The 24,206-nt window shown below is 45.1% G+C and overlaps 1 protein-coding gene across 1 annotated transcript; it reads left to right on the top strand.

Annotated features, from left to right (window-relative positions):
* The first annotated feature begins 7,742 nt into the window (after positions 1 to 7,742).
* LOC123045077 (L-ascorbate oxidase homolog) lies at positions 7,743 to 10,579 on the top strand. The gene is made up of 6 exons (XM_044468008.1): positions 7,743 to 8,164; positions 8,475 to 8,584; positions 8,744 to 9,111; positions 9,185 to 9,905; positions 10,006 to 10,087; positions 10,206 to 10,579. Exons 1-6 carry the CDS (start codon positions 8,006 to 8,008, stop codon positions 10,407 to 10,409), a joined length of 1,644 nt encoding a protein of 547 aa, XP_044323943.1. The 5' UTR covers positions 7,743 to 8,005; the 3' UTR covers positions 10,410 to 10,579.
* Positions 10,580 to 24,206: the final 13,627 nt, after the last annotated feature.

The following is a 24,206-nucleotide window of genomic DNA, read 5'->3' as shown; positions in this document are numbered from 1 at the left end:
TTGTGCTAACTCACACGTGCACATACACATCATGATGGATGATGTGTACATTTACCACGCGCACAATTTCTTTGGTTTGTGTCTCTTTTGTGTAGGTACCCATGAATACTTGTCAACCTCGCAATCCCACGAGTTGACAAAATGAGCTCTAGAGAGCAACGATGATTTGGGATCCCATGGATTGTCTTCCCCACCGCTCTCTTCACGCATAGACGTCGCGCATTCATTCTACATGGCCCTCACTTGGTTATGGCTTATTGTCCATTATATATCATTTGCCCATCTTGCCATGTTCGCTTTGCATGATATGCTTATTCCTATGCCTATGACATGCATTTGTGACCCATGCTTTGCATTACACATGATGATTGATTCTTGTACTTGTATGTGTATTTGCAAGCTTGGTGGAGATATTGCTTGTTCTTGCCATGCTCCTTTTGTGCATCATTCCTATGATGATACTTCCATCTTGCTTTGTGTTTGTGCTTGCGATATGTCATGTGCACCCCCTATGCTTATTATTTGCTCACATGACATGATTGCCATGATTTACTCTAGTATGTTGCATCTTCGCTCCACTAGTTTGCACGACTTGATTACTATGCTTGCTTATGTTGCATCACCAATGATTCATACTTGCTCATTTCATGTGGTTGTCACATCTATATGCTTTGCACATGATTCATATTATTTCTTGTCATATATCTCCATGTGTTGCCTCTCTCATGCTAGATGACTTGCCATGTATTGAGTGCAACAATGCTTCTCGTCTTGCTAATGAGATTGCCCCCATAGCATTCTCAAATATATTTGGAGCTTTTGACATATTTCTTGTGAAGCATGCTTGTCTTACTTCTTTGCACCATATACCTAGTGCCATGAATATTGCCATTGTTGCATCATCTTATTCATGCACTTGTGCTTCTAATGGTTTTGTGCAAAAGATGAGAACCATCATGATGGATGATGTGTTTGTCTACCATGCGCATACTTTCTTTGTTTTGTTTTGTGCATGTGTAGGATACTTGGACTTTGTGTCGACTTCCACTTCACGTGAGTTGACCATTCAAGCTCTTGAGAGCGAGCCCCATACATTCTACCACGACTCGCTTCTACACCGTATTTGCTTCCAATTCGGCATTGTGAAGAATGCACAAGGACACACCTTCAAGGTGACCTCCTTCTTGAGCTTGGATATTGTGGATCATATTTCATGTGTTGCTTGCACCATTTGCACGCATGTTCGAGATATTGCTTTCACCCATGATTGCCACATTTCCATGCTTCATGATATATATACCTTGTGTGTTGCATCCAATTCCTGGTCTACTTGCTACTATAATATGATTGGTTGCACAAATATCATTTCTTCACATATGCCATGTCCCTTTGCTTGTCACATGCTTGACTTGATTGCCTCACACATGATGAACACTTGCTCTTTCTATTGTGTTGAGTGCCACACTATATTCACTACACCCTATCCACATTACGCTTGGATTATCTTGCACTTGACCCATGTGTTTAGACACTTCATTTTATTTGGTGTTGTGAATACTTCCTATGCCTACCATAGACCTTTCATTGAGCAATTTGTGAATGCTTACTATGACCTCGAGGTAGATGCTTATTATCTTGTCACACATATTTGCATCTCTACCTCACATTTGCATACTTGTCCACATGATATTTTTAGTTGTGCTCGATTGATATGCTTACATGCCATGTCACAATCCTTTGTCACACCCGATGCTATGCTTGATGATGACACTTGTTTGGTGAATCACCTCTTGAATGCTTGGTTTTGCACTAACGCTAACCACATTTGTCTTTCCAAGTGTTTGTTGGTATTGCTTCTTTTGAAGGAATCACTAGACGGTGCGACATTGGAGAGTGCCCATTTCGAGTTTCAAGATGATGAGTGCTTGGTGACCGACCACTTCGACACGGCACCACCATCTCTTTCCCATGGTGATTTGGTTTTCGATCCGAGGTCGGATCATTTCCAAGGGGGAGGGGATGATGTGGAGCATCCTACGGTCATCACCATGTCAAGAGTCTGTTTGGCAAGTGACACGTGTGACCTCTACTTCTCATACATAAAGGTGAATCTTCTTCTTTACACGTGCTCACTTGACCCCTTTGAGGATGGTATACTACTTGACACTTCTCCCATGTGCATTCATAGGTATTGTCGGAGCTTCACGGATGTCGAGGAGGAGTGCAAGCGCCAAGGAACAACTACACCATCCGCGAGGGAGGCATGGAAGCGAAGACGGAAGAAGAAGGAGCTGCGGAGTCTACAGCGACCGGACGACCGGAAGCCACCGGACGTCCGACACCCCTACAGCGCCCGGACGACCGGACTACACCGGACGTCCGACACCTGGAGCTCCAGCCAGCCCAAGAGACCTGCCGACGAAAGCTACAGCGGCCGGACGACCGACAAACGCCGGACGTCCGACAAGTCCCAGCGCACGAACGACCGACACTGACCGGACGCCTGGTGCTACGGCGATAGAGGAGAATTTACAGAAGTCCGAAGTCTTCCGGACGTCCGAACCGTCCCGAGCTTCCGGACGTCCGACCCCCACCGGACGTCCGACGCCTGTGTGCGCAGCCGCTGGCCTTTGGCCTTGTATCCCTCTCCCATTTACCCCTTCGTTGCTTAGACTATAAATAGACCACCTCCACCTCCTTTCTAGGGTTAGCAAATATGATAGCTCATTCTTAGGTGGGCTTTGCTCCTACCTCTACTCTTGAGAGAGAGAGAGACTACCACTCCCATGGAGTTCAAGACCTCCATGTGAGAAGATCCCGCGGGATTCAAGACCCCCTTCGTGGGAAGATCCTTCTAGGATTCAAGCCCTCATCTCCTTCATAGGATTTGGGATGAACTCTACCTTGTATCTTTCTCTTTGTTGTTCATGTACCTTGTGATCTTGTGTGTTTGATTGTGTAGTGGATGTGTGATTTGGACTTGTTCTTGAGTGTTTCCCCTTTTGATTTCTCTCTGTTCTTCCCCGTGTTCATCGTGTTCCTCGAGGGATCCCACTCCAAACGTGAAAGATCGGCCTACACCGGGTTAGCCCCGTATCATAAACCCTCTATGGCTGATGTTGCTATTAGATGCCACTTGTTCACTGCAAGCTTCCCATGAACTGTAAACCCTTGGTTCCCTCCCGACGAACACCGCATACCATTTGTCCTAGCAGTGCACAAGAGCGAAAGTTGAAGCAACAAGCAAAAGAACAATCAAGAAGCAAGCAATGAAGCATAAGTAGTATGCATGCATGATCATATGGCATAGCAATTTCTAACCTAGCACTACTATGGTGTCATCCTACCACCATCACATCCAAAAGAGGGTGTCATCCTACCACCGCAAGTTTGTGATCACCCTGACAATCACCGTGAGAGGTTAGTATATACCATCTCACCAAAATATACAGACCATCAGATTGTTTTCAAGGCCTAGCTAGACAAGATATACATTGGCGTCATCGTCATCGTCGTCCTTGTCGCCATTGCCATATCCGTCGAGGATCATGCACACGGTAACCAGTAGCAAGCTCTAGTAGTAGTGCTTGCCCAACCAGCTCCCGAGCCACATCACCCTGTGGGCGTCTGCCATGGCAACAAACCCAAGACCCTGGGCCTTGTTATCCAGCAGGTGGCTGAGAGCTGCCATGAGAGCCTCATCGTTGAAGCCACCTTGCTCCATGACGGTGTTGTACAGGCTAGGGTGGACGTCAACGGCCTTGCTCTCCCTAATGGTGGTTGCCACCTCCTTCACTGCCTCAGTCATGCTGCTGAAGACACTGATCTCCTCGTCCATCAGGCCGCCCCTCTTCCTCTTCCTATCGAGCACAGGAACATGCTCAAATGGCTTGTCAGGGCCATCAAGGATTGCCTCTGCGTCCGGGTGCCTGGGAACTCTGGCATGGGAGAACCGAGAGGCTCTCTGGAGCCCATGGCATGCTTGCCAGTTGCCAGGCCGAAGGAGAAGATGTGCTGCATTTGGTTGTAGTTTTGGATGGGTGTGTTAAGGAACTCAGCGTCCTTGGGGTAGTCCTAAGATAGAAGAAGAAGGGCTGTTAGTTGCTACAAGACAATGGCAGTGTGCAAAACAAGAGGACATGAGCTAACCGCGACATTGCCAGTGTAGTGCTCTGATCCCAGGAGGCACTGCTAAGGTCTTTGAGCTTGGACATTTGGATCTATCGAGCTCTCCACTTCCTTAGGTGGTTGTACACCTGGTTGGCGGTCACCTCTTTGCCATAGAACTCGAACACCTGCTTCGCAACGGTGTTCAAGTGCACCTCCTCGCACATCTTGCTTAGCACGAACGTAGACATGAACAGCTGCCACTTCATGTTGTTCCCCCTACCATCCTTCTTGGCCTTCAGTGCAGCGGCAGCAGAATTGTTAGTTGGCTCAACGAGCACAACAGGCACAAAGCAAGAAGGTAAAACCTTGAACACCTTTGAATCAAAAGGCATGTCCTGATCGACGAGGGACTACGAGTCCTCGACGTAGGAGGCCGCAAACTGGATGTCCGACAGGACAAGGGCATGACTAAGATATTGCGTCTGCGTGATCATATCCTACAATCGTATCACGCATATACAGTAAGCATAACACACAGTACCACAACATGGCAACAAGACGATCTATGAAAGTAGGAGCATACATGCCAACTAGATATGAATCCATTACCAATAGCTACCACAACATCAGAACTAGCTATGATTCCATTTTGTTCATCACAAATAGCTACTCTAGCATGCTATAAATCGTACACAACTAGCAATGAATCCATAGTGTTCATCATTACCATACTACTCAATCTAGACAGATCCAACACAAATAGGTATCACCACATCAAAATCTAGTATCTGCTCAAAGATCAATGCACAAATCAACCCTAGCACATGCTTGCACATCTAACCCTACGACCATGTCCTCTCAGATCTAGCTTGAACAAACACAGAGAAAGAGGGTATCGAACTCACAGAGTCCATGGCTGCAGCTCGGGGGGAGGGGGCACGGGAATGGTCGGAGAAGTTGAGGACAGGAGTCGCCGCCGTCGAAGGAGCTCCGCTTACCTGGTCGTCGGTGCCGGTGCATGCTGGCAGGAAAGATCGAAAGGGGGAGAAGGGTGGCGGGGCCTTGGCCAATGAGAGGATGGGGGCTAAATAGGGCGGCCGAATCGGCGGGACATAAGCTGAAATCCTCCCGCCGACTTTTCAAAGACACGCGCGAGCTCGCGCTATCTCCCAGCTCGCACGAGCTGTGCGCCGTGTTCCCCTCCCCTGCCTCGCACGAGTTTGGCTCTGGAGAAACTGCCGATCTGGGTGTAGCTCATGGGTCTGGCTGTGAGTGCTTTAAAGTTCGTGGTGTGCAAGCCGAACAGTGTAGGCAGCCCAATCAAACATGCAATTTCAATTACACGCGGGCCTGGTTGACCCAAATACGGGCAACCAAACGCACCCTACATGGATGGAGCAGTACTACGTACTTGTTAATTGCTCGTGTGGCCCGGGTGCCATGTGCTGCCTGCAGTTGGCGAGTCTCTCGTCGACGCTCCTCTCGCCGACGGACAAACATTCTTCGGGCTGTTTGACGTGGACAAAACAACATACTACGACGATTGATTGTTTATACAAGAGAGTATGGTTGTATTCTTTCAGAACGAATGTTTGCCCGTCATTCTTGCAGTAAAGCTTAGACTTTAGACTGGTACCGTATGATTTAGTAGCTAGTTTGTTTAGGAAAAAGCTCTTGTGCGTTATTTATAACAAAAGGAAAAAACATCTGCATGATTTGCGCATGTAGAGTAGTATTAAAGCCATCATAAGAGTCTGTATGCATGCTGGATGGTTCCCTTTTCTCTTTACCGCCGGTGCCTTGTGTGGATACTCTTTTGGTTTGGTTTTCTTCCAAGCTAAGCTTTCTTCCTTCTTGCAGAGAAGGAGCTTCTTACAGAGAAGTTGTTCAGCTCATGCTAATGTACATGTAGATATCTAGTACTCCTTTCATATTTTTCTAGTCCGCATATATAATTTGTCTCAAATCAAACTATATAAAGTCTGACAAACATTATAGAAAAAAATATTAACATTTACAATACAAAAATAATATCATTAGGTGCATCTTGAAATTAATTTTCATACCATACAACTTTAATACTGTAGATGTTAATATTTTTAATACAAAATTGATCAAATTTTGTGTAGTTTGACTCCAAACAAATCTTATATACGGAGTACTAGCATTTAGCGGCATCTACGATTTTCTCCTACTAAGAAGGGAAAGAAAATCAATGACAAGGTAAAACTAAGAAAAAAGGATGATTTCCAGTTAGTGGAATCATTAGGTTCTTTTGGGAAACATTTAATAAAGTTATTAAGGGGACCAATAGTGATGGAGACAGACAACACTTTCTATGGAGATAAACGTAAATACTACTCCACTAGTGTTGTTTTTGGTGGAGAATTTTGGAAACTCTATTCAGCGAAGGCGTCCACCGAGCAGCCAGCCAGCAGGCTACTTATCAGAAAACCAGGAGGTCCATCGATCCAGCTTTCAGTCGTATCCAACTTACAAGCATGCTGGCACACAGATGCGCGGGACCGTTTGTTGATCTAGATACTTGTTCAATTACAAAGGAAAATCAAAACTATTACAGAGCTCTCCAATTTGCAGAAAAATGGGTGACACAACTAAACAGGAATCATGGCGAGTGTTCCAGAGGTTAACCACCTCCACGTAGTCCGTTTCCAGCACTACCTCCTTGAAGTCATGAAGGTTCGCAACAATGACTCCCTCTAGTATCGCCATTGTCTCACAAATGAGAGGATCAGTAAGTCCAAGAAGTGGCTTGCTCCAAGTCCCTAGGAATGATGTAGGTGATGGAGAGAATATTACATGGAAACCTAGTTTCAAAGAAAACTCCGTGAAAACCACGTTTGAAAGTTCCAAAAAATCAAAATAAATATGGGTTGCTAAGAGGGTGTTGTTCTATTGTCATGTGAAATTCCTAGTTCAAACACACTACCATTTACGAGTTATGAAAAGAACAAATTCTACTACAACAAGTTTTGTGTGGCTCCGGCAAGGAAGGGGCGATGACGATGGCGTGCCTTCGTCATCGCTAGGTGGTCTATTGATCTGGATGTAATTTTTATTATTTCTGGTGTTCGCTCTACTGTGAGAAGGATTTTTTTTCTAGAAAAAAAGTCCGGTGGTTGCCATCCATAACCTGGTAGCACCTTGGCCTCGTGCAAATATACTATTCCACTACTGACTACTTGTACTTTGAACCGCCGGGCAGTTGAAGTATATACTAATATATCCTGTGAATTTGAATCCGAAAGTCTCTATAAAGTCGGAATTAGCCGTAGCATGCATGCAGTGCATGTTCCTAGGGCTAGGACTAACCCCACGGAATGAAAAGAAAAATGAAAAGGTTTGTACTCAAAGTTTTTGCATTTACCGGCAATTATATCAGCAGCAGACGGGCGAGTACATCCACGATTAAGGTAGGAAATTAGCAGACGGGCGAGACAGGACAGCACAGCTGCGTTCACACCACCGGAGTGAGTGAGCAGCCGAGAGCGTACCGTGGACTGAAAAGAGGAGGGGGACAGCTCGGCCCAAGCTGTCGTCTTCCTCGCCTGCCGCCGCAGCTCAACGCGGCGAACCCGCATTCCCAGCTCGCTACGCTTTACTCCCGCCGTCCTCCTCCATTTATATTTATACCACTTTCTTTCCCTGGCAACTTGCATCCCATCCCATCCCATCCCATATGCGCGTATACCTGCTAGCTCCTTTCACTTTCCCTTCCATTCCAATTCCGTTTTCTTAATGCAAAGCACGAGCACGGCTGCGACCGGCGAAAGCTAGCAGCAGCTCCAGCTACAAGAACCATCTCTTTCTCTTTCCCTTTCTGCGACTCCACTCACTCGTTCAAGATCTAGAGGTTCTTCCCGGGCAGCCGTCCATGCCAAGAATGGCTCCGACTCGGCCTTGTCTGGCATTGGCGCGGTGGGTGCTCCTGGCGGCTGTGGCGGCGAGGCTCGCCGGCGCTGATGACCCCTACCGCTACTTCACCTGGATTGTGACGTATGGCCCCATCAACCCGCTCGGCACCACCCAGCAGGTATGCTACTGTACTACCAATGTGGACCTCCCTGCATTTTGCTACATAGATTGGGGCTGAGGGTACCCTCCTCGGTCCTCACTCTGCCGTTTCTGGGTGCTTCCCGAATGCCAAATGCTGCTCACTTTTTCATGCCCGAATTCGCCAAAATGTTGGTTCATGCCAGTTTCGTCCCAAATTTCTTCACTTTTTAACTTGCAATTCACTACTGGTACCGTAAAATTTCATGTTATAAATAGCCCATGTTGATATCGGTGAGGAAAAGGAATTTTGGACTGACTGACTGACTGACCACTAATCGTTGTTCAAGGGCATCCTCATCAACGGGCAGTTCCCGGGCCCTCGCATCGACTGCGTCACCAACGACAACCTCATCGTCAACGTCGTCAACAACCTCGACGAGCCATTCCTCATCACATGGTCCGTCCGTATATTCAATTACTCGCTGCCGCAGCCACCCTCTTCCTCCTCCTCAACCTCCTCTCTCTCTCTCTCTCTCTCTCTCTCTCTCTCTCTCTCTCTCTCTCTCTTCTTGCTCACTCTGTAGTCTGTACTTGCAAACGCGAATGCAAAATGCAGGAACGGGATCAAGCAGCGGAAGAACTCATGGCAGGACGGCGTGGCGGGCACCAACTGCCCCATCCCGCCCGGTGCCAACTACACCTACAAGTTCCAGGCCAAGGACCAGATCGGCACCTTCACCTACTTCCCCTCTGTCGCGCTGCACCGCGCCGCCGGAGGGTTCGGCGCCCTCAACGTTTACCAGCGACCCGCCATCCCCGTCCCCTACCCGGCCCCAGCCGGCGACTTCACACTTCTCGTCGGTGACTGGTACCTCGCCGGACACGACCAGCTCCGCCAGACACTCGACTCCGGCGCGCCGCTCCCGTTCCCGGACGCGCTGCTCATCAACGGCATGCCCTCCGCCACCTTGGTGGGCGACCAAGGTAGGCAGCATTCTCAGTCTCTCTTCTGAAACCGCCACTGAAAATGAATAACGGTCTTGGTTTTGTTGTTCAGGGAGGACGTATCTGTTGAGAGTGTCCAATGTCGGGATGAAGACGTCGATAAACTTCCGGATCCAGGGCCATGCTCTGAAGCTGGCGGAGGTGGAAGGTACGCACCCGGTGCAGAACGTCTACGACTCCCTGGACGTGCACGTCGGTCAGTCCGTGGCGTTCCTCGTCACCCTCGACCAGCCGCCCATGGACTACGCCGTGGTGGCGTCGACGCGGTTCAACCCGGCCGACACCAGCCCGCTAACGGCGGTCGGGACGCTGCATTACAGCAGCGCCACCTCCTTGGCGCCTGGCCCGCTCCCGGCAGGACCGCCGGAGGAGAGCGAGTGGTCGATGAACCAGGCAAGATCCTTCCGGTGGAACCTGACGGCCAGCGCCGCGCGGCCCAACCCGCAGGGGTCGTTCCACTACGGCACTATCCAGACGTCGAGGACGCTGGTCTTGGCCAGCTCAGCTGCCGTCGTCGCTGGGCAGAGACGGTACGCCGTGAACGGCGTCTCATTCGTCGTACCGGACACGCCTCTGAAGCTCCTGGACAACTACAACATCGCAAACGTGATCGAATGGGACAGTGTCCCGGAGCGGCCCGACGGCGGGGCACCCCGGCCCGGGACGCCTGTGGTCAGGCTCAACCTGCACGAGTTCGTGGAGGTGGTGTTCCAGAACACCGAGAACGAGATGCAGTCGTGGCATCTTGACGGATATGATTTCTGGGTCGTCGGGTAAGCTACAGCAGCTTACATTACCATCTGAAACTTGAACTAAATCAGAATACATTATGTATGCACATCAACTCATTTTAGATCTTCTCGCTTGATTCAGGTACGGCGATAATGGGCAGTGGACGGAGAATGAGCGGCTGAACTACAACCTGGTCGACGCGCAAGCGAGGCATACTGTTCAGGTATAATGTATTCCAATTCCAGCAGGCATAATCGATTCCATGAAATTCTTGGCTATTCAGGAAGAAGCAGCTTTGTAAGTCTGAACTCTCAACATTTGCAATTTGCTTCATCCATCAGGTGTATCCGAACGGATGGTCGGCGATCTTGGTGTCGCTGGACAACCAAGGGATGTGGAACCTGAGGTCGGCGAACTGGGACCGGCAGTACCTCGGCCAGCAGCTGTACCTGAGGGTCTGGACGGCGGAGCAGAGCTTCTCCAACGAGTACAGCATCCCGACCAACGCCATACTCTGCGGCAGAGCTGCCGGCCTTCCACACTGAGGAACAACAAAGGCCTCCTCAATACTACTGCTGCTGCTGCTGCCGCTGCTACTACTATATATATAGCTGAAATGAAGCTTATAATTATTACGATTTCTTGGAAATATGTACTACTACTCTAGCTAAAAACTCATGTACTAGTACTATTCTTTGATGATGTCGCTATTTCATCTCCTTGTGTTTGGCCTGTGGACAAGACCACAGGGCCTGTGAATGCTGGTCAGTGCTCTTGTTTCTGAAATGTAATGTAATCTGATGTGGTGTGTCATTGGGACTTCTCAGGCAAAGCAAGCCTTGTTTTTGAAACATGGTGAATATATGTTGAATTCCACTTCCGAGTGGCCTAACCAAGCATGACATGAACACTAACCCAGATAAGCACAAGTGCAAACACTTGCGACATAAAACACGCAATTTCAAGATGCAGAAAAAGCTAGGACACAAGACTGAATCCTTGCTATGTTACCTCGGTGCACAGATGCTTGTTCTATATTTTCTTCAGAGTTTTCAGTACTCGACAACGAATGGCATTTAAATAAGTGAGTAAATTGCAAAAAACCACCGTACATATACAAAAGTCAAGAAACGCCCACAATTTTATTTGGACAATTATGAAATTTCAAGATTACTTTGAGAATATAAATACCCCTCAATTTTATTTTAAGAATATAAATCATGATTAAAATAATTATTAGCATGTAGCTGTAGCATCGAACATATAAAGGTCGCTGGGCAACCCGCCCATCTGAGGCATTTGAGGCGCGCGATCGATCTGGTTCGGCCGTTTTGCCATGCGCTACCAAAAGTCAAAAAACGCCCACCAAAATGGATGTTTTCTGGTGTGTTTTTTCCTAAAGCACTGATAACTTCGACCCAGTTATGGTGTTTTTTTTTGTGAAAAGAGCACACTTCCGCACTTAAGAAATGAATGAAGGTACTCCGTGAGTGGGCCAGGACACCATTATTTAAGAAATGAAACTGAGGGGGGCTCCATTTCTAGAGAGGGCCAGGTCACTGCGAGCGCCCGCCAGGTATCCGCGCGTCCTGCTAGAAGGCCATGTTGGACAATTATGAATTTTCAAGATTACTTTGAGAATATAAATACCCCTTAATTTTATTTTGAGAATATAAATCATGATTAAAATAATTATTAGCATGTAGCCGTAGCATCGAACATATAAAGGTCGCTGGGCAACCCGCCCATCTGAGGCATTTGAGGTGCGCGATCGATCTGGGCCGGCCGTTTTGCCATGCCCTACCAAAAGTCAAGAAACGCCCACCAAAACGCATGTTTTCTGATGTTTTTTTTATGAAGCACCGATAACTTCGACCCAATTATAATGTTCTTTTTGCAAAAAGAGCACACTTCCGCTCTTAAGAAATGAATGAAGGTACTCCGTGGGTGGGCCAGGACATCATTATTTAAAAAATGAAACTGAGCTACATGTATCCGTCCGTCCTGCCAGAAGGCCGTGTTGGACAATTATGAAATTTCATGATTAATTTAAGAATATAAATACCCCTCAATTTTATTTTGAGAATATAAATCATGATTAAAATAATTATTAGCATGTAGCCGTAGCATACTAGATGAACAAAACATCATAAATAGCAGCATTGCACATGCGACAGTAGAAATAATAATAAAAAATCAGAGGCACATGTACTGATCGGTTATAGATGAAGTAGCGGAGGCTATTGCAGAGGTGATGTTGTCGACCACGACGTTGCCGAAGAGTGGTCGAAGCAGACATTGGTGATGACGATGCGCAGCAGCGCCTGACCCTAGAGGTAGATGTCCTGTGATGAACAATGCGAGCAGTCGCGCGAAGCCCTTCCTTAAAATCTAATTTGTCCTCTACCGATGTGGGATCATAAGAGCAAGAGGTCTCGGAGACCTGCTCTCCTAATCGGCGGTGCGTGCCAGCGTTCGGAATGAATTAGACTACAATGGCGGCACAAATAGGCCCGAGCCCGGCCAGGTCAGGTGAGGCGAGCGTGCCGTACTCTCTTTCTCTAGTCGTATCAATCACTAAGTGTAGTGGGAAGAACACAATATATAAAGTGATCAAACACCACCGCCACTAGCGGTATGGCACTAAAGATTTGCACCACCTCTTGCCATTTATTCATATGCCGGAATTTCGATGACGGGTAGGTCAGTGGCGGACGCGGGAGGAGGGGGTTGCTAACGAGTAGCCTGGCGGCAATGTCGGCGGGTGTTTGGGGGCTTTTGCAGCAGGGGTCGAGGGCTATTTAAAGGACAAGGGCACGGGCTTGGGCGCGGTCGGAGCGTGCCAGACGTGCCGGGGGAGGTGGGGTGCGCTCGGTCGTGGGCGAGAATGTGGTTGCTTGTGTGATACGTCTCTAATGTATATATAAAATTTGATTGTTCCATGATCTTGGATGTTTCATATGCATTTATATGCAATTTTATATCTTTTTTGGGACTAACCTATTAACTTAGTGCCAAGCGCCAGTTGCTGCTTTTTTTTGCTTTTTTTGGCTTTTCAGAAAATAAATATCAAACACAGTCCAAACGGAGAAAAAATTCCGGGTTAATTTTTTCTGGACCAAAAGGGACCCACGAAGGTTCAGGATAAGAACTGAGGAGTGATACGTCTCCATCGTATCTATAATTTTTTTATTGTTTTATGCCAATATTCTACAACTTTTACATATTTTTGGCAACTTTTTATACTATTTTTGGGACTAACATATTGATCTAGTGCCAGTTCCTATTTGTTGCATTTTTTTCCGCAGAAAATCCATATCAAAAGGAGTCCAAATGCGATAAAAACTTACGGAGTTTTGTTTAGAATATATGTGATTTTTGGGAAAAAGAATCAACGCGAGACGATGCCTGAGGAGTCCACGAGACAGGGGCGCGCCCTAGGGGGTAGGGCGCGCCCCTGACCCTCGTGGCTACTCCATAAGGCGGTTGGGGCCCTTCTTTCGCCGCAAGAAAGCTAATATCCGGATAGAAATCGCGTTAAAATTTCAGCCCAATCGGAGTTACGGATCTCGGAGAATTTAAGAAACGGTGAAAGGCCAGAATCTGGGAGCGCAGAAACAAAAGGAAATAGAGAGAGATAGATCCAATCTCGAAGGGGCTCCCGCCCCTCCGCCGCCATGGAAGCCAAGGTCCAGAGGGGAAACTCTTCTCCCATCTAGGGGGAAGGTCAAGGAAGAAGAAGAAGGAGGCGGGTTGTCTCCTCCTCTCTCACGGTGGCACCGGAACGCCACTGGGGCCATCATCGTGACGGAGATCTACACCAACAACTTCACCGCCGTCATCACCAACTCCCTCCCCCTCTATGCAGCGGTGTAACACCCCCTTCTCCCTGCTGTAATCTCTACTTGAACATGATGCTCAACGCTATATATTATTTCCCAATGATGTATGGCTATCCTATGATGTTTGAGTAGATTCGTTTTGTCCTGTGGGTTCATTGATGATCGTGATTGGTTTGAGTTGCATGTTTTATTATTAGTGTTGTCCTATGGTGCTCTCCATGTCGCGCAAGCGGGAGGGATACCCGCTGTAGGGTTTGCAATATGTTCATGATTTGCTTATGGTGGGTGGCGTGAGTGACAGAAGCACATACCCGAGTAAGTAGGTTGTTTGCGTATGGGAATAAAGAGGACTTGATACTTTAATGTTATGGTTGGATTTTATCTTAATGATCTTTAGTAGTTACGGATGTTTGCTAGAGTTCCAATCATAAGTGCATATGATCCAAGAAGAGAAAGTATGTTAGCTTATGCCTCTCCCTCATATAAAATTGTAATAATGATTACCGGTCTAGTTATCAATTGCCCAGGGACAAATAACTTTCTCGTGACAAAAAGCTCTCTACTAAAACTAACTTAGTTGTTTCTTTATCTAAACAACCCCTAGCTTTTATTTATGTGCTCTTTATTATCTTGCAAACCTATCCTATCACACCTACAAAGTACTTCTAGTTTCATACTTGTTCTAGGTAAAGCAAATATTAAGTGTGCGTAGAGTTGTATCAGTGGTCGATAGAACTTGAGGGAATATTTATTATACCTTTAGCTTCTTGTTGGGTTTGACACACTTACTTATGGAAAGAGGCTACAAATGGTCCCTTATAGTTGTGGGTTATAAAGGAGTCACGAGGGAGCGACAAGCTCAGGGCGCATGCGCCCATGCTTGTGGCCCCCTCGTGGCACCTCTTGACCTAATTCCACCTCTATTAATTCCCAAATATTCCCAATATACCAGAGAGCCACCCGAAACACTTTTTCTGCTGTCGCAAGTTCCTATTCTTCCATGATCCCATCTGGATGCCTTCTTCGGCACCCTGCCGGAGGCGGAATCGACCACGGAGGGCTTCTACATTATCCTTGCCGCCCTTTTGATGATGCGTGAGTAGTTCATCATAAACCTATCTCATGCGTGAGTAGTTCACCACGGAGGGCTCGATGTTCTTGTAGTTCTATCTCATGTAATCTTCTTCTGCGGTGTGTTTGCTGGGATCTGATGAATTATGGGTTTATGATCAGATTATTCATGAATATTAATTGAGTCTTTTCTGAATTCTTTTATGCATGATTGTTATAGCTTTTATTTCTCTCTGATCTATACATTTGGTTTGGCCAACTAGATTGATTTATCTTGCAATAGGAGAGGTGCTTTGTGATGGGTTCAATCTTGCGGTGCTCCATCCCAGTGACATAAAGGGAAAGGACACGTATTTGTATTGTTGCCATTTAGAATAAAAAGATGGTGTTTATTCATATTGCTTGGGTTTACTTTGTCTACATCATGTCATCTTGCTTAAGGCGTTACTCTGTTTTATACTTAATACCATAGATGCATGCTGGATAGCGGTCGATGGATGGAGTAATAGTAGTAGATGCATGCAGGAGTCAGTCTACTCGTCTCAGACGTGATTCCTATATACATGATCATTGCCTTGAATATCATCATAACTATGTGCTTTTCTATCAATTGTCCAATAGTAATTTGTTCACTCACTGTATGTTATGTGCCCGAGAGAGAAGCCTCGAGTGAAAACTATGGCCCCGAGGTCTACTTTTATCATATACAAAGACACAAAAATACCTTGCTGCACTTTTATCTCTATTGTTCTTAACCAAGATTAATATGGAGAAGACAGAAAAGGAAGATAGTCTCACATCGATGCGGCTAATCAACGGGTTATGGATAAGCCCATCAATTGATGTCAATGAGAGGAGTAGGGATTGCCATGCAATGGATGCACTAAGAGCTATAAGTGTATGAAATCTCAAACTGAAAACTAAGTGGATGTGCATCCAACTTGCTTGCTCATGAAGACCTCAGGCATTTGAGGAAGCCCATCATCGAAATGTACAAGCCAAGTTCTATAATGAAAAATTCCCACTAGTATATGAAAGTGACAACATAGGAGACTCTCTATATGAAAAACATGGTGCTACTTTGAAGCACAACTGTTGAAAAGGATAGTAACACTAGTAGAAAACAGGGATTTGGTTCAGGCCAGGCCAGCCCATTAGTCCTGGTTCAGCCCAGAACCGGGACCCATGGGGGTATAGGTCCCGGTTCGTGAGGCCAGGGGGGCGGCCGGGCCATCATGGGGCATTGGTCCCGGTTCATCTGGCACCTTTGGTCCCGGTTCGAGGCTCGAACCAGGACCAATGTGCCTCGCTCCTGGCCCACCACCATTGGTCCCAGTTGGTGGCTTGAACCGGAACCAAAGGGTGTCCTTTAGTCCCGGTTCTAGCCACGAACCGGGACCAATGTGATGCCTATATATACCCCCTCGTCGGCGAGTAGAGCACTCCACGTTGCTCTATTTTTTCTGGCCGACGAGGGGAGGGCTTTGTGGTGCTCTAGCTCACTTCCCATGCACATTAGCTTTTCGATGGAATGCCCGAGCCACACTACCTAAGCTTTCTCCTCTCCAAGCTCGACCTCTAAGCTCCATTTTCCTCAATATTTGTCTAGGTTTAGCGGTCCGTCACGTCCCGTCCCCGTCTTCACCGCCGTCGATGGCCCGCGCCGATCTCGTCGCCGGCACCACCGTGGTGAGCCTCTTGTTCTTGTCTTCTTTCTGAAAGGAAAAAAAATTCTTACTTGTATAGATAGATACTTGTATAATTTTCTTACTTTTATTATTGCTTCTTATTATATAGTACGATTGTTTTGGTATCCGCCCCCGTCGGCCCTCGTCCTGTCTATGATTCGGATGTGGTATATATATTATCTTTTATAAATATTTGGTTCATTTATTGTTTATGACAATTATGCCGACCAACGTGAGATAGATTTTATTTATCTAGGAGGTATGTGAACCGGAAATTCCAACCAACTCTATTGTCGAGAGGTTAAATTTAGTTGAAGAAGAAAACAATTACTTGAAGGAAAAAATAAAAAAATTGAGGAGGAGAAGATGATATTGGAGTTGCATGTTGCGGATGTCATCGATGATCACAAGATCAAGATGGATGCAATGCGCTTGAAGATGAGAAAGATTAGGAAATATGCCATTCATACTGAGGCTTGGTATCATTATGCTGTTGGATCAATTGTTACCTTGGTTGCGATTATGATCGCATTTGTTGTTGCATTGAAATGTTTTACATAGTTTCAATGTATGGTTTAATTAGATGCTCTAGAGATCTATATGTTGTTCAATGAGAACTATGTATGTACTTTGGTTTTAATGTAATGATGAACTTCTATTAATTTGGTCACTTATCTATTCATGATGTTCTGTAATGGTTTTTGACACACTTAATTATATATAATGCACGCAGATGAACCGCCAATGGATGTACGGTGACAGACACACCTCCGAGTATATTAAGGGCATGCATAATTTTCTCGAAGTGGCTGAGGCAAACAAGAAGAATGGTTTTATGTGTTGTCCATGCCCTATATGTGGGAATACGAAGTCTTACTCTGACTCGAAAACCCTTCACACCCACCTGCTTTATAAGGGTTTCATGCCACACTATAATGCTTGGACCAAGCACGGAGAAATAGTGTAGGACCTTGAGAAGAGGTGTCTAGAGGGGGGGGGGGTGATTAGACACTAAGTACCAAAGTTGCAGTTTTTAGCCCTCCTTTTAATATTTAAGTGGAGTTTAGGCACAAGTTTAACATTCACAACACATAGCAAGCAAGCATGCAAAGAGTATATGAGCAGCGGAAAGTAAAGCATGCAACTTGCAAGAATGTAAGGGGAAGGGTTTGGAGGATTCAAACGCAATTGGAGACACGGATGTTTTTGGCGTGGTTCCGATAGGTGGTGCTATCGTACATCCACGTTGATGGAGACTTCAACCCACGAAGGGTAACGGTTGCGCGAGTCCACGGAAGGCTCCACCCAAGAAGGGTCCACGAAGAAGCAACCTTGTCTATCCCACCATGGCCGTCGCCCACGAAGGACTTGCCTCACTAGCGGTAGATCTTCACGAAGTAAGCGATCTCCTTGCCCTTACAAACTTCTTGGTTCAACTCCACAATCTTGTCGGAGGCTCCCAAGTGACACCTAGCCAATCTAGGAGACACCACTCTCCAAGAAGTAACAAATGGTGTGTTGATGATGAACTCCTTGCTCTTGTGCTTCAAGTGATAGTCTCCCCAACACTCAACTCTCTCTCATAGGATTTGGATCTGGTGGAAAGAGGGTTTGAGTGGAAAGCAACTTGGGGAAGGGTAGAGATCAAGATTCATATGGTAGGAATGGAATATCTTGGCCTCAACACATGAGTAGGTAGTTCTCTCTTAGAAATAGGATGCTGGAAGTGTAGGTTTAGTCTGATGGCTCTCTCTACGAATGAAGAGGAGGTGGAGGGGTATATATAGCCTCCACACAAAATCTAACCGTTACACACAATCTACCAAACTCGGTGGGACCGAATCGTTAAACTCGGTCAGACCGATTCGGCAAATCTAGTGACCGTTAGGATTTTCGGTGGGACCAAAATGCAACTCGGTAGGACCGATATGGTTAGGGTTAGGGCATAACGTAATCTCGGTGAGACCGATTACACAAACTCGGTAGGACCGATTTTGGTAATTAGCTAACCAGAGAGTTGGTCAGGCAAACTCGGTTGGACCGATTATCAAACTCGGTGGGACCGATTTTGGTAATGAGTCAACCAGGAAGTTTGCATTGTAATCTCGGTAGTACCGATTGCTCAAACTCGGTGAGACCGATTTTGATAATGGACATACACAGAGAGATTACAATCCCATCTCGGCGAGACAGAGATCCCTATCGGTGAGACCGATTTGCCTAGGGTTTGTGGCAGTGGCTAAGACATCAAAACTCGGTGGCGCCGGATAGGAAGAATCAGTGGAGCCGAGTTTGACTTTAGGTTTAGGACATATGTGTGGAAGTGGGAGGCAAGAGGCTCATTAAGCAACACCTCATCCCTCCTTGATAGTATTGGCTTTTCCTATAGACTCAATGTGATCTTGGATCACTAAAATGTAAAATGAAGAGTCTTGAGCTTGAAGCTTGAGCCAATCCTTTGTCCTTAGCATCTTGAAGGAGTTCCCACATCCTTTAGTCCATGCCACTCCATTGTTGAACTTATCTGAAACATACTAGATAAAGTGTTAGTCCAACAAGAGATATGTTGTCATTAATTACCAAAACCACCTAGGGAGCACTTGTGCTTTCAATCTCCCCCTTTTTGGTAATTGATGGCAACATTCATCAAAGCTTTAGATAAAGATATAAAGAATAGCAAGTAAAGCTTTGGAAAGACATGTAACAAGCATAGGCTCCCCCTACATGTATGCAATCATGTGAATATGAAATATAGAAGCATGTGATAGCATAACCATGATAGAGCAGGCAATGTGTTACATGTATCTTGGCTATATGCATCAGAGCAAAAAGTATTAAAGAGAATACCTTCCTGCCCATGAGTCCTTCTTGCAAACAGTATGTACATCAGCAAGAATTCCTCATACACATGATTGTGATGCATATACTTACCTTGTAGTCTTGAGTAGGCTTAGGATGGAATGAACCTGCACAAACAAGGTTAGATAACACAGGTACATCTACTAGCCAGAGCAAACAGAAGAAACTACAAGAATACCAAGACTGGGATGACATGTAGAGAGTGAGTACTAAGTACCACAGTTGATTAGACATGTCCCCAAGAGTAAAGATATGCAATGAATTTAAATGATTTCTTTCTCTTAGATGTCTTGCTCCCCCTGAATCTAACATGGGATACTGGGAGAAGATAGGGAACAGAAAATCAGAGCTGAAAGATATAGATGAACAGAGCTAATGCAAACTAATGCAAGTAAGCACACATGAACATGTCTTTCCCCTCAAGAAGACATGTGGCATCTCTCCTCTTGAACACCAAGCATCTGGGATCCTTGAGAAAATACTTTCTACTAGTATTCTCTCCCTTGAAGGATCTCTCTCTCCTTCTCTGATGTGATCTCTCTTTCTAAATGATAAGCTTTGATGTGATCTCTCTCTCTCCCCCCCTTTGACATCAACTTCCAAGAAGGGTTTGATAAAGATGTAATCTCTCTCTCTGGAATTTGTCGTAAATGGGTTTGATCGTTGAGTCACAACATAAAGCAATGGTAAAAATGTGATGCTTGTAGAGGACAAGATTCATTGAGTGGAGCTGGATCAAAAGAAACACAGAATAAGTGGCAAACTGTTTTTCCTGTTGTGAAATCGGTGGCACCGAGTGGTATGCTTCGGTGGTACCGAAAATTTTCGGTTGGACCGAAAACAACAAATCGGTGCAACCAAGTTCATCGCAGAGAAAACACTTGTCACCTCAGCTCACTAGACTAATAAGATCTCACAAAGATTTGCAAGGAATTTACTGAATGTTATGCAAGGAATTAGATGCAGAAAATGCAGAGCAAACAGAATGAAATCTAGATGAAGTTTTTTTTGAAAGGGGAAACAAATATGCATGAGACAAATGCAAAAACACAGAAGAGAACACAAGGGAACTTCATCTAGAGATGGTCGGCGACGAAGTCACCTATGTTAGAGTATATTGACTTAGGAGTCAAGTGAGATCACTTGATCATAGGTCATACTCATCGTTCAAGCTCAAAATGGGGTTGCCATTTTTTGTTTAAGCATCTTGATGTATTCACATCTTGTCGAGTTGCTTTAGCTCATCACTTGGAGTAAAGCTTCTCTAAGATGGAATAACATACCTTGGTTGGTGGTGTTGTCCATCTAGTTGAACTTGTGTGGGTTGCTCAAGGTTGATGTAGCTCATCAAGAGTTGGTAGCACCACTTGGAATTTGAGTCCATCTACCTACATGGGTTAGTTCTTGCAAGGAAGAGCACTTGTATATCCAAAAGTGACAATCATGAAGTTTAACATAGAATTTGTCAAAGGATATGTTTAAATAGTTTCGTGCTTCCTTGTCTTCAACCACCTTTGTGTAGAGACTTGGTGATGTAGAGATTGCTCAAGATATGAGTAGATTACAATCTCATGGAATTTGATTCAACCAAGTACCTACATGGGTTAGATAACATGCAAGATACAACTATATCCAAGACATAAGATTTTCATCATAAGAGAGTTATCAAGGATTAGTCATAAGCTCATGTCTTGCATGTATCCAATGGAGTTTCTACTCCAAGTTTGAAGCATCAATGATGTTCAATTCTCCTCTTAACCTGCAAAACACTTTCTCATCAAGAGGTTTAGTGAATATATCCGCTAATTGCTTTTCGGTGCGAACATGCTTAAGATCAATGTCACCCTTAGCAACATGATCTCGAATGAAATGATGACGAACTTCAATATGCTTAGTTCGAGAATGTTGCATAGGATTATGACCAATTTTGATAGCACTTTCATTATCACAAAGCAATGGAACATGTCTCACATATATCCCATCATCTTTAAGAGTTTGGGTCATCCAAAGTAATTGAGCACAACATGAACCAGCGACAATATATTCAGCTTCGGCGGTGGATAAGGATACCGAGTTTTGTTTCTTGGAGAACCAAGACACAAGAGATCTACCAAGAAATTGAAAAGTACCCGAAGTGGACTTTCTATCAACCTTATCTCCAGCATAGTCCGAGTCGGAATAGCCAACAAGATCGAAAGAGGCCCTCTTAGGATACCAAATGCCAAAATTTGGTGTATGGATTAAGTATCTCACTATCCTTTTCATGACCTTAAGATGACATTCTTTAGGAGCAGCTTGATATCGTGCACACATGCACACAATTAGCATAATATCGGGACGTGAAGCACATAGATATAACAATGAACCAATCATAGAGCGATAAACCTTTTGATCAACCGGTTCACCATCTTTGGTCAAATCAAGATGTCCACTAGTAGGCATGGGTGTAGACATACCTTTGCATTCTTGCATATTGAACTTCTTGAATAAGTCCTTAGTTTACTTCGTTTGAGAGACAAAAGTACCTCCCTTAGTTTGCTTGATTTGCAACCCAAGAAAGAATTTGAGTTCACTCATCATTGACATCTCAAACTTCTCCGACATTAGCTTTCCAAACTTTTCACTAAAATGAGGGTTAGTTGAACCAAATATAATATCATCAACATAGATTTGGTACACAAATAGTTCAACATTAACCCTTTTAGTAAAGAGTGTGGAATCAATTTTCCCAATTTCAAAGCCTTTTTCAATAAGGAACTTGGTCAAGCATTTATACCATGCTCTAGGAGCTTGTTTAAGACCATAAAGAGCTTTGTGAAGTTTGTAAACATGATTGGGTTTCTTAGGATTGACAAAGCCGGGAGGTTGTTTAACATAAACTTCCTCCTCTATTTCACCATTTAGAAAAGCACTTTAATGTCCATTTGGTACAATGTGATATCATGACGATTAGCATAGGCAAGTAAGATGTGAATAGACTCAAGTCTAGCAACGGGAGCATAAGTCTCACCATAGTCCATACCTTCGACTTGTGTGTAGCCTTGGGCGACGAGACGTGCTTTCCTTCATCTTGCTTGTTGTGAAACACCCATTTGGTACCGATGATGTTGTGGTTGTTGTCGGGCTTCTCAACTAATGTCCAAACTTGGTTCCTCTCAAAGTTGTGTAGCTCTTCATGCATAGCATTTATCCAATCCAGATCTTCCAATGTTTCTTCGACCTTCATAGGTTCAATGCTAGAGATGAAAGAATAGTTTTCACAAAAGTTAGCTAAACGAGTTTTACAGCGAGTGATTCTCCCGGTTTGAATATCATTGTAGATTTGCTCGACGGGATGGTCTTTAGCAATTCTTGCTCGAACTCGTGAAAGCTTTTGCTTAGATCTTCGTTGAACATCTTCTTCATCTTGTTCTTCTTCTTGGCCTTCTTCATTGTTGGCGTTGTCGTTCTCTTGTTGTGGTGGAGAAGGAGGTTGTTGACGTTCATCTTGATGCACTTCCTCGTTTTCTTCATCTTGGTGTGTCCCACTTGTGGATGCTTCCACATCAACTCTTGGTTCTCCTTGTCGTGAAGTAGAAGCTTCCACTTGGATAGACGAGGTACTCTCCTTCACCTCCGTTGGACGGACCTTGCCAATAGACAAGTCTTGGATTGCTTCCGAAGGATCTTTGTCTCCCACATCAATTGGCAATTGCTCTACTTGCGAGCCGTTAGATTCATCAAACTTCACATCTACCGTCTCTTCAACCTTTCGGGTGAAATTGTTGTAGACACGGTATGTGTGAGAGTTTGAGCCATAACCTAGCAGGAAACCTTCATGAGACTTAGGAGCAAATTTAGAACGACGATGCTTATCAAGAATGTAGCACTTTGAGACGAATACTCGAAAGTATCCAACTTGGGGTTTGTTACCGGTGAGTAGCTCGTATGCCGTCTTGCCGAGTAGCTTGTGAAGATACAAGCGATTTGTTGCATGACAAGCTGTCTCAACCGCTTCTGCCCAAAAGTGCTTCGGTGTCTTGTACTCATCAAGCATCGTTCTCGCCATTTCGATGAGTGTCTGGTTCTTCCTCTCAACAACTCCATTTTGTTGAGATGTGTACGTAGCCGAGAACTCGTGTGAAATCCCTTCTTCGTCAAGAAAGGTGTCCACATTTGCGTTCTTGAACTCCATTCCGTTGTCGTTGCGAACCTTCTTGATCTTCACTTCAAATTGGTTTTGGGCCTTCCTAGCGAAGTTTTTGAAGATCTTTTGGACCTGCGATTTATCATCGAGAAAGAACACCCACGTAAATCTAGAAAAATCATCAACTATAACTAGACCAAAAGAATTTCCACCGAGACTCTTGTAAGAGTTGGGACCAAAGAGATCCATGTGAAGTAGCTCGAGTGGCCTCTTCATGGTCATGATGTTCTTCACGGGATGCCTTCCTCCAACCTGTTTACCTGCCTGACAAGCACTGCAAAGTCTATCCTTATCAAATATGACATCATTAACTCCAAGGATATGATTTCCCTTAATAAGCTTGTCAAGGTTTCTCATGCCAACGTGACCTAGTCGTCTATGCCATAACCAACCTTTTGAGGATTTAGCAATGAAGCAAGTTTTAGGTTGGGCCTTTTTAGTGAAATCAACAATGTATAGATCACCTTACGTATGCCGGTAAAGACCATTTTATGATTGTCTCGATGAAACACTTGGCAATCTACTTCAGTAAATAGAACATTGAAACTGAAATCAGCAAGTCTAGATACTGAAAGTAAGTTGTAACCAAGAGATTCAACGAGCATGACATTTTGTATGGAGCTATCATGTGAGATGGCCACCTTACCGAGGCTAACCACCTTACCCTTTGAGTTGTCACCAAAAGTGACATACTTT

The sequence above is a fragment of the Triticum aestivum genome, chromosome 2B (genome assembly GCF_018294505.1).
Source record: "Triticum aestivum cultivar Chinese Spring chromosome 2B, IWGSC CS RefSeq v2.1, whole genome shotgun sequence".
Classification (NCBI taxonomy): Eukaryota; Viridiplantae; Streptophyta; class Magnoliopsida; order Poales; family Poaceae; genus Triticum; species Triticum aestivum.
This window is presented reverse-complemented; position numbering and strand designations above follow the sequence as displayed.

Bases quoted from the DNA above. Each gene is read 5' to 3' on its own strand.
- LOC123045077 (XM_044468008.1), top strand. From the start codon at position 8,006: ATGCCAAGAATGGCTCCGACTCGGCCTTGTCTGGCATTGGCGCGGTGG. The intron at 9,906-10,005 runs GTAAGCTACAGC...CGCTTGATTCAG, and splicing joins TATGATTTCTGGGTCGTCGG to GTACGGCGATAATGGGCAGT. The intron at 10,088-10,205 runs GTATAATGTATT...TTCATCCATCAG, and splicing joins AAGCGAGGCATACTGTTCAG to GTGTATCCGAACGGATGGTC.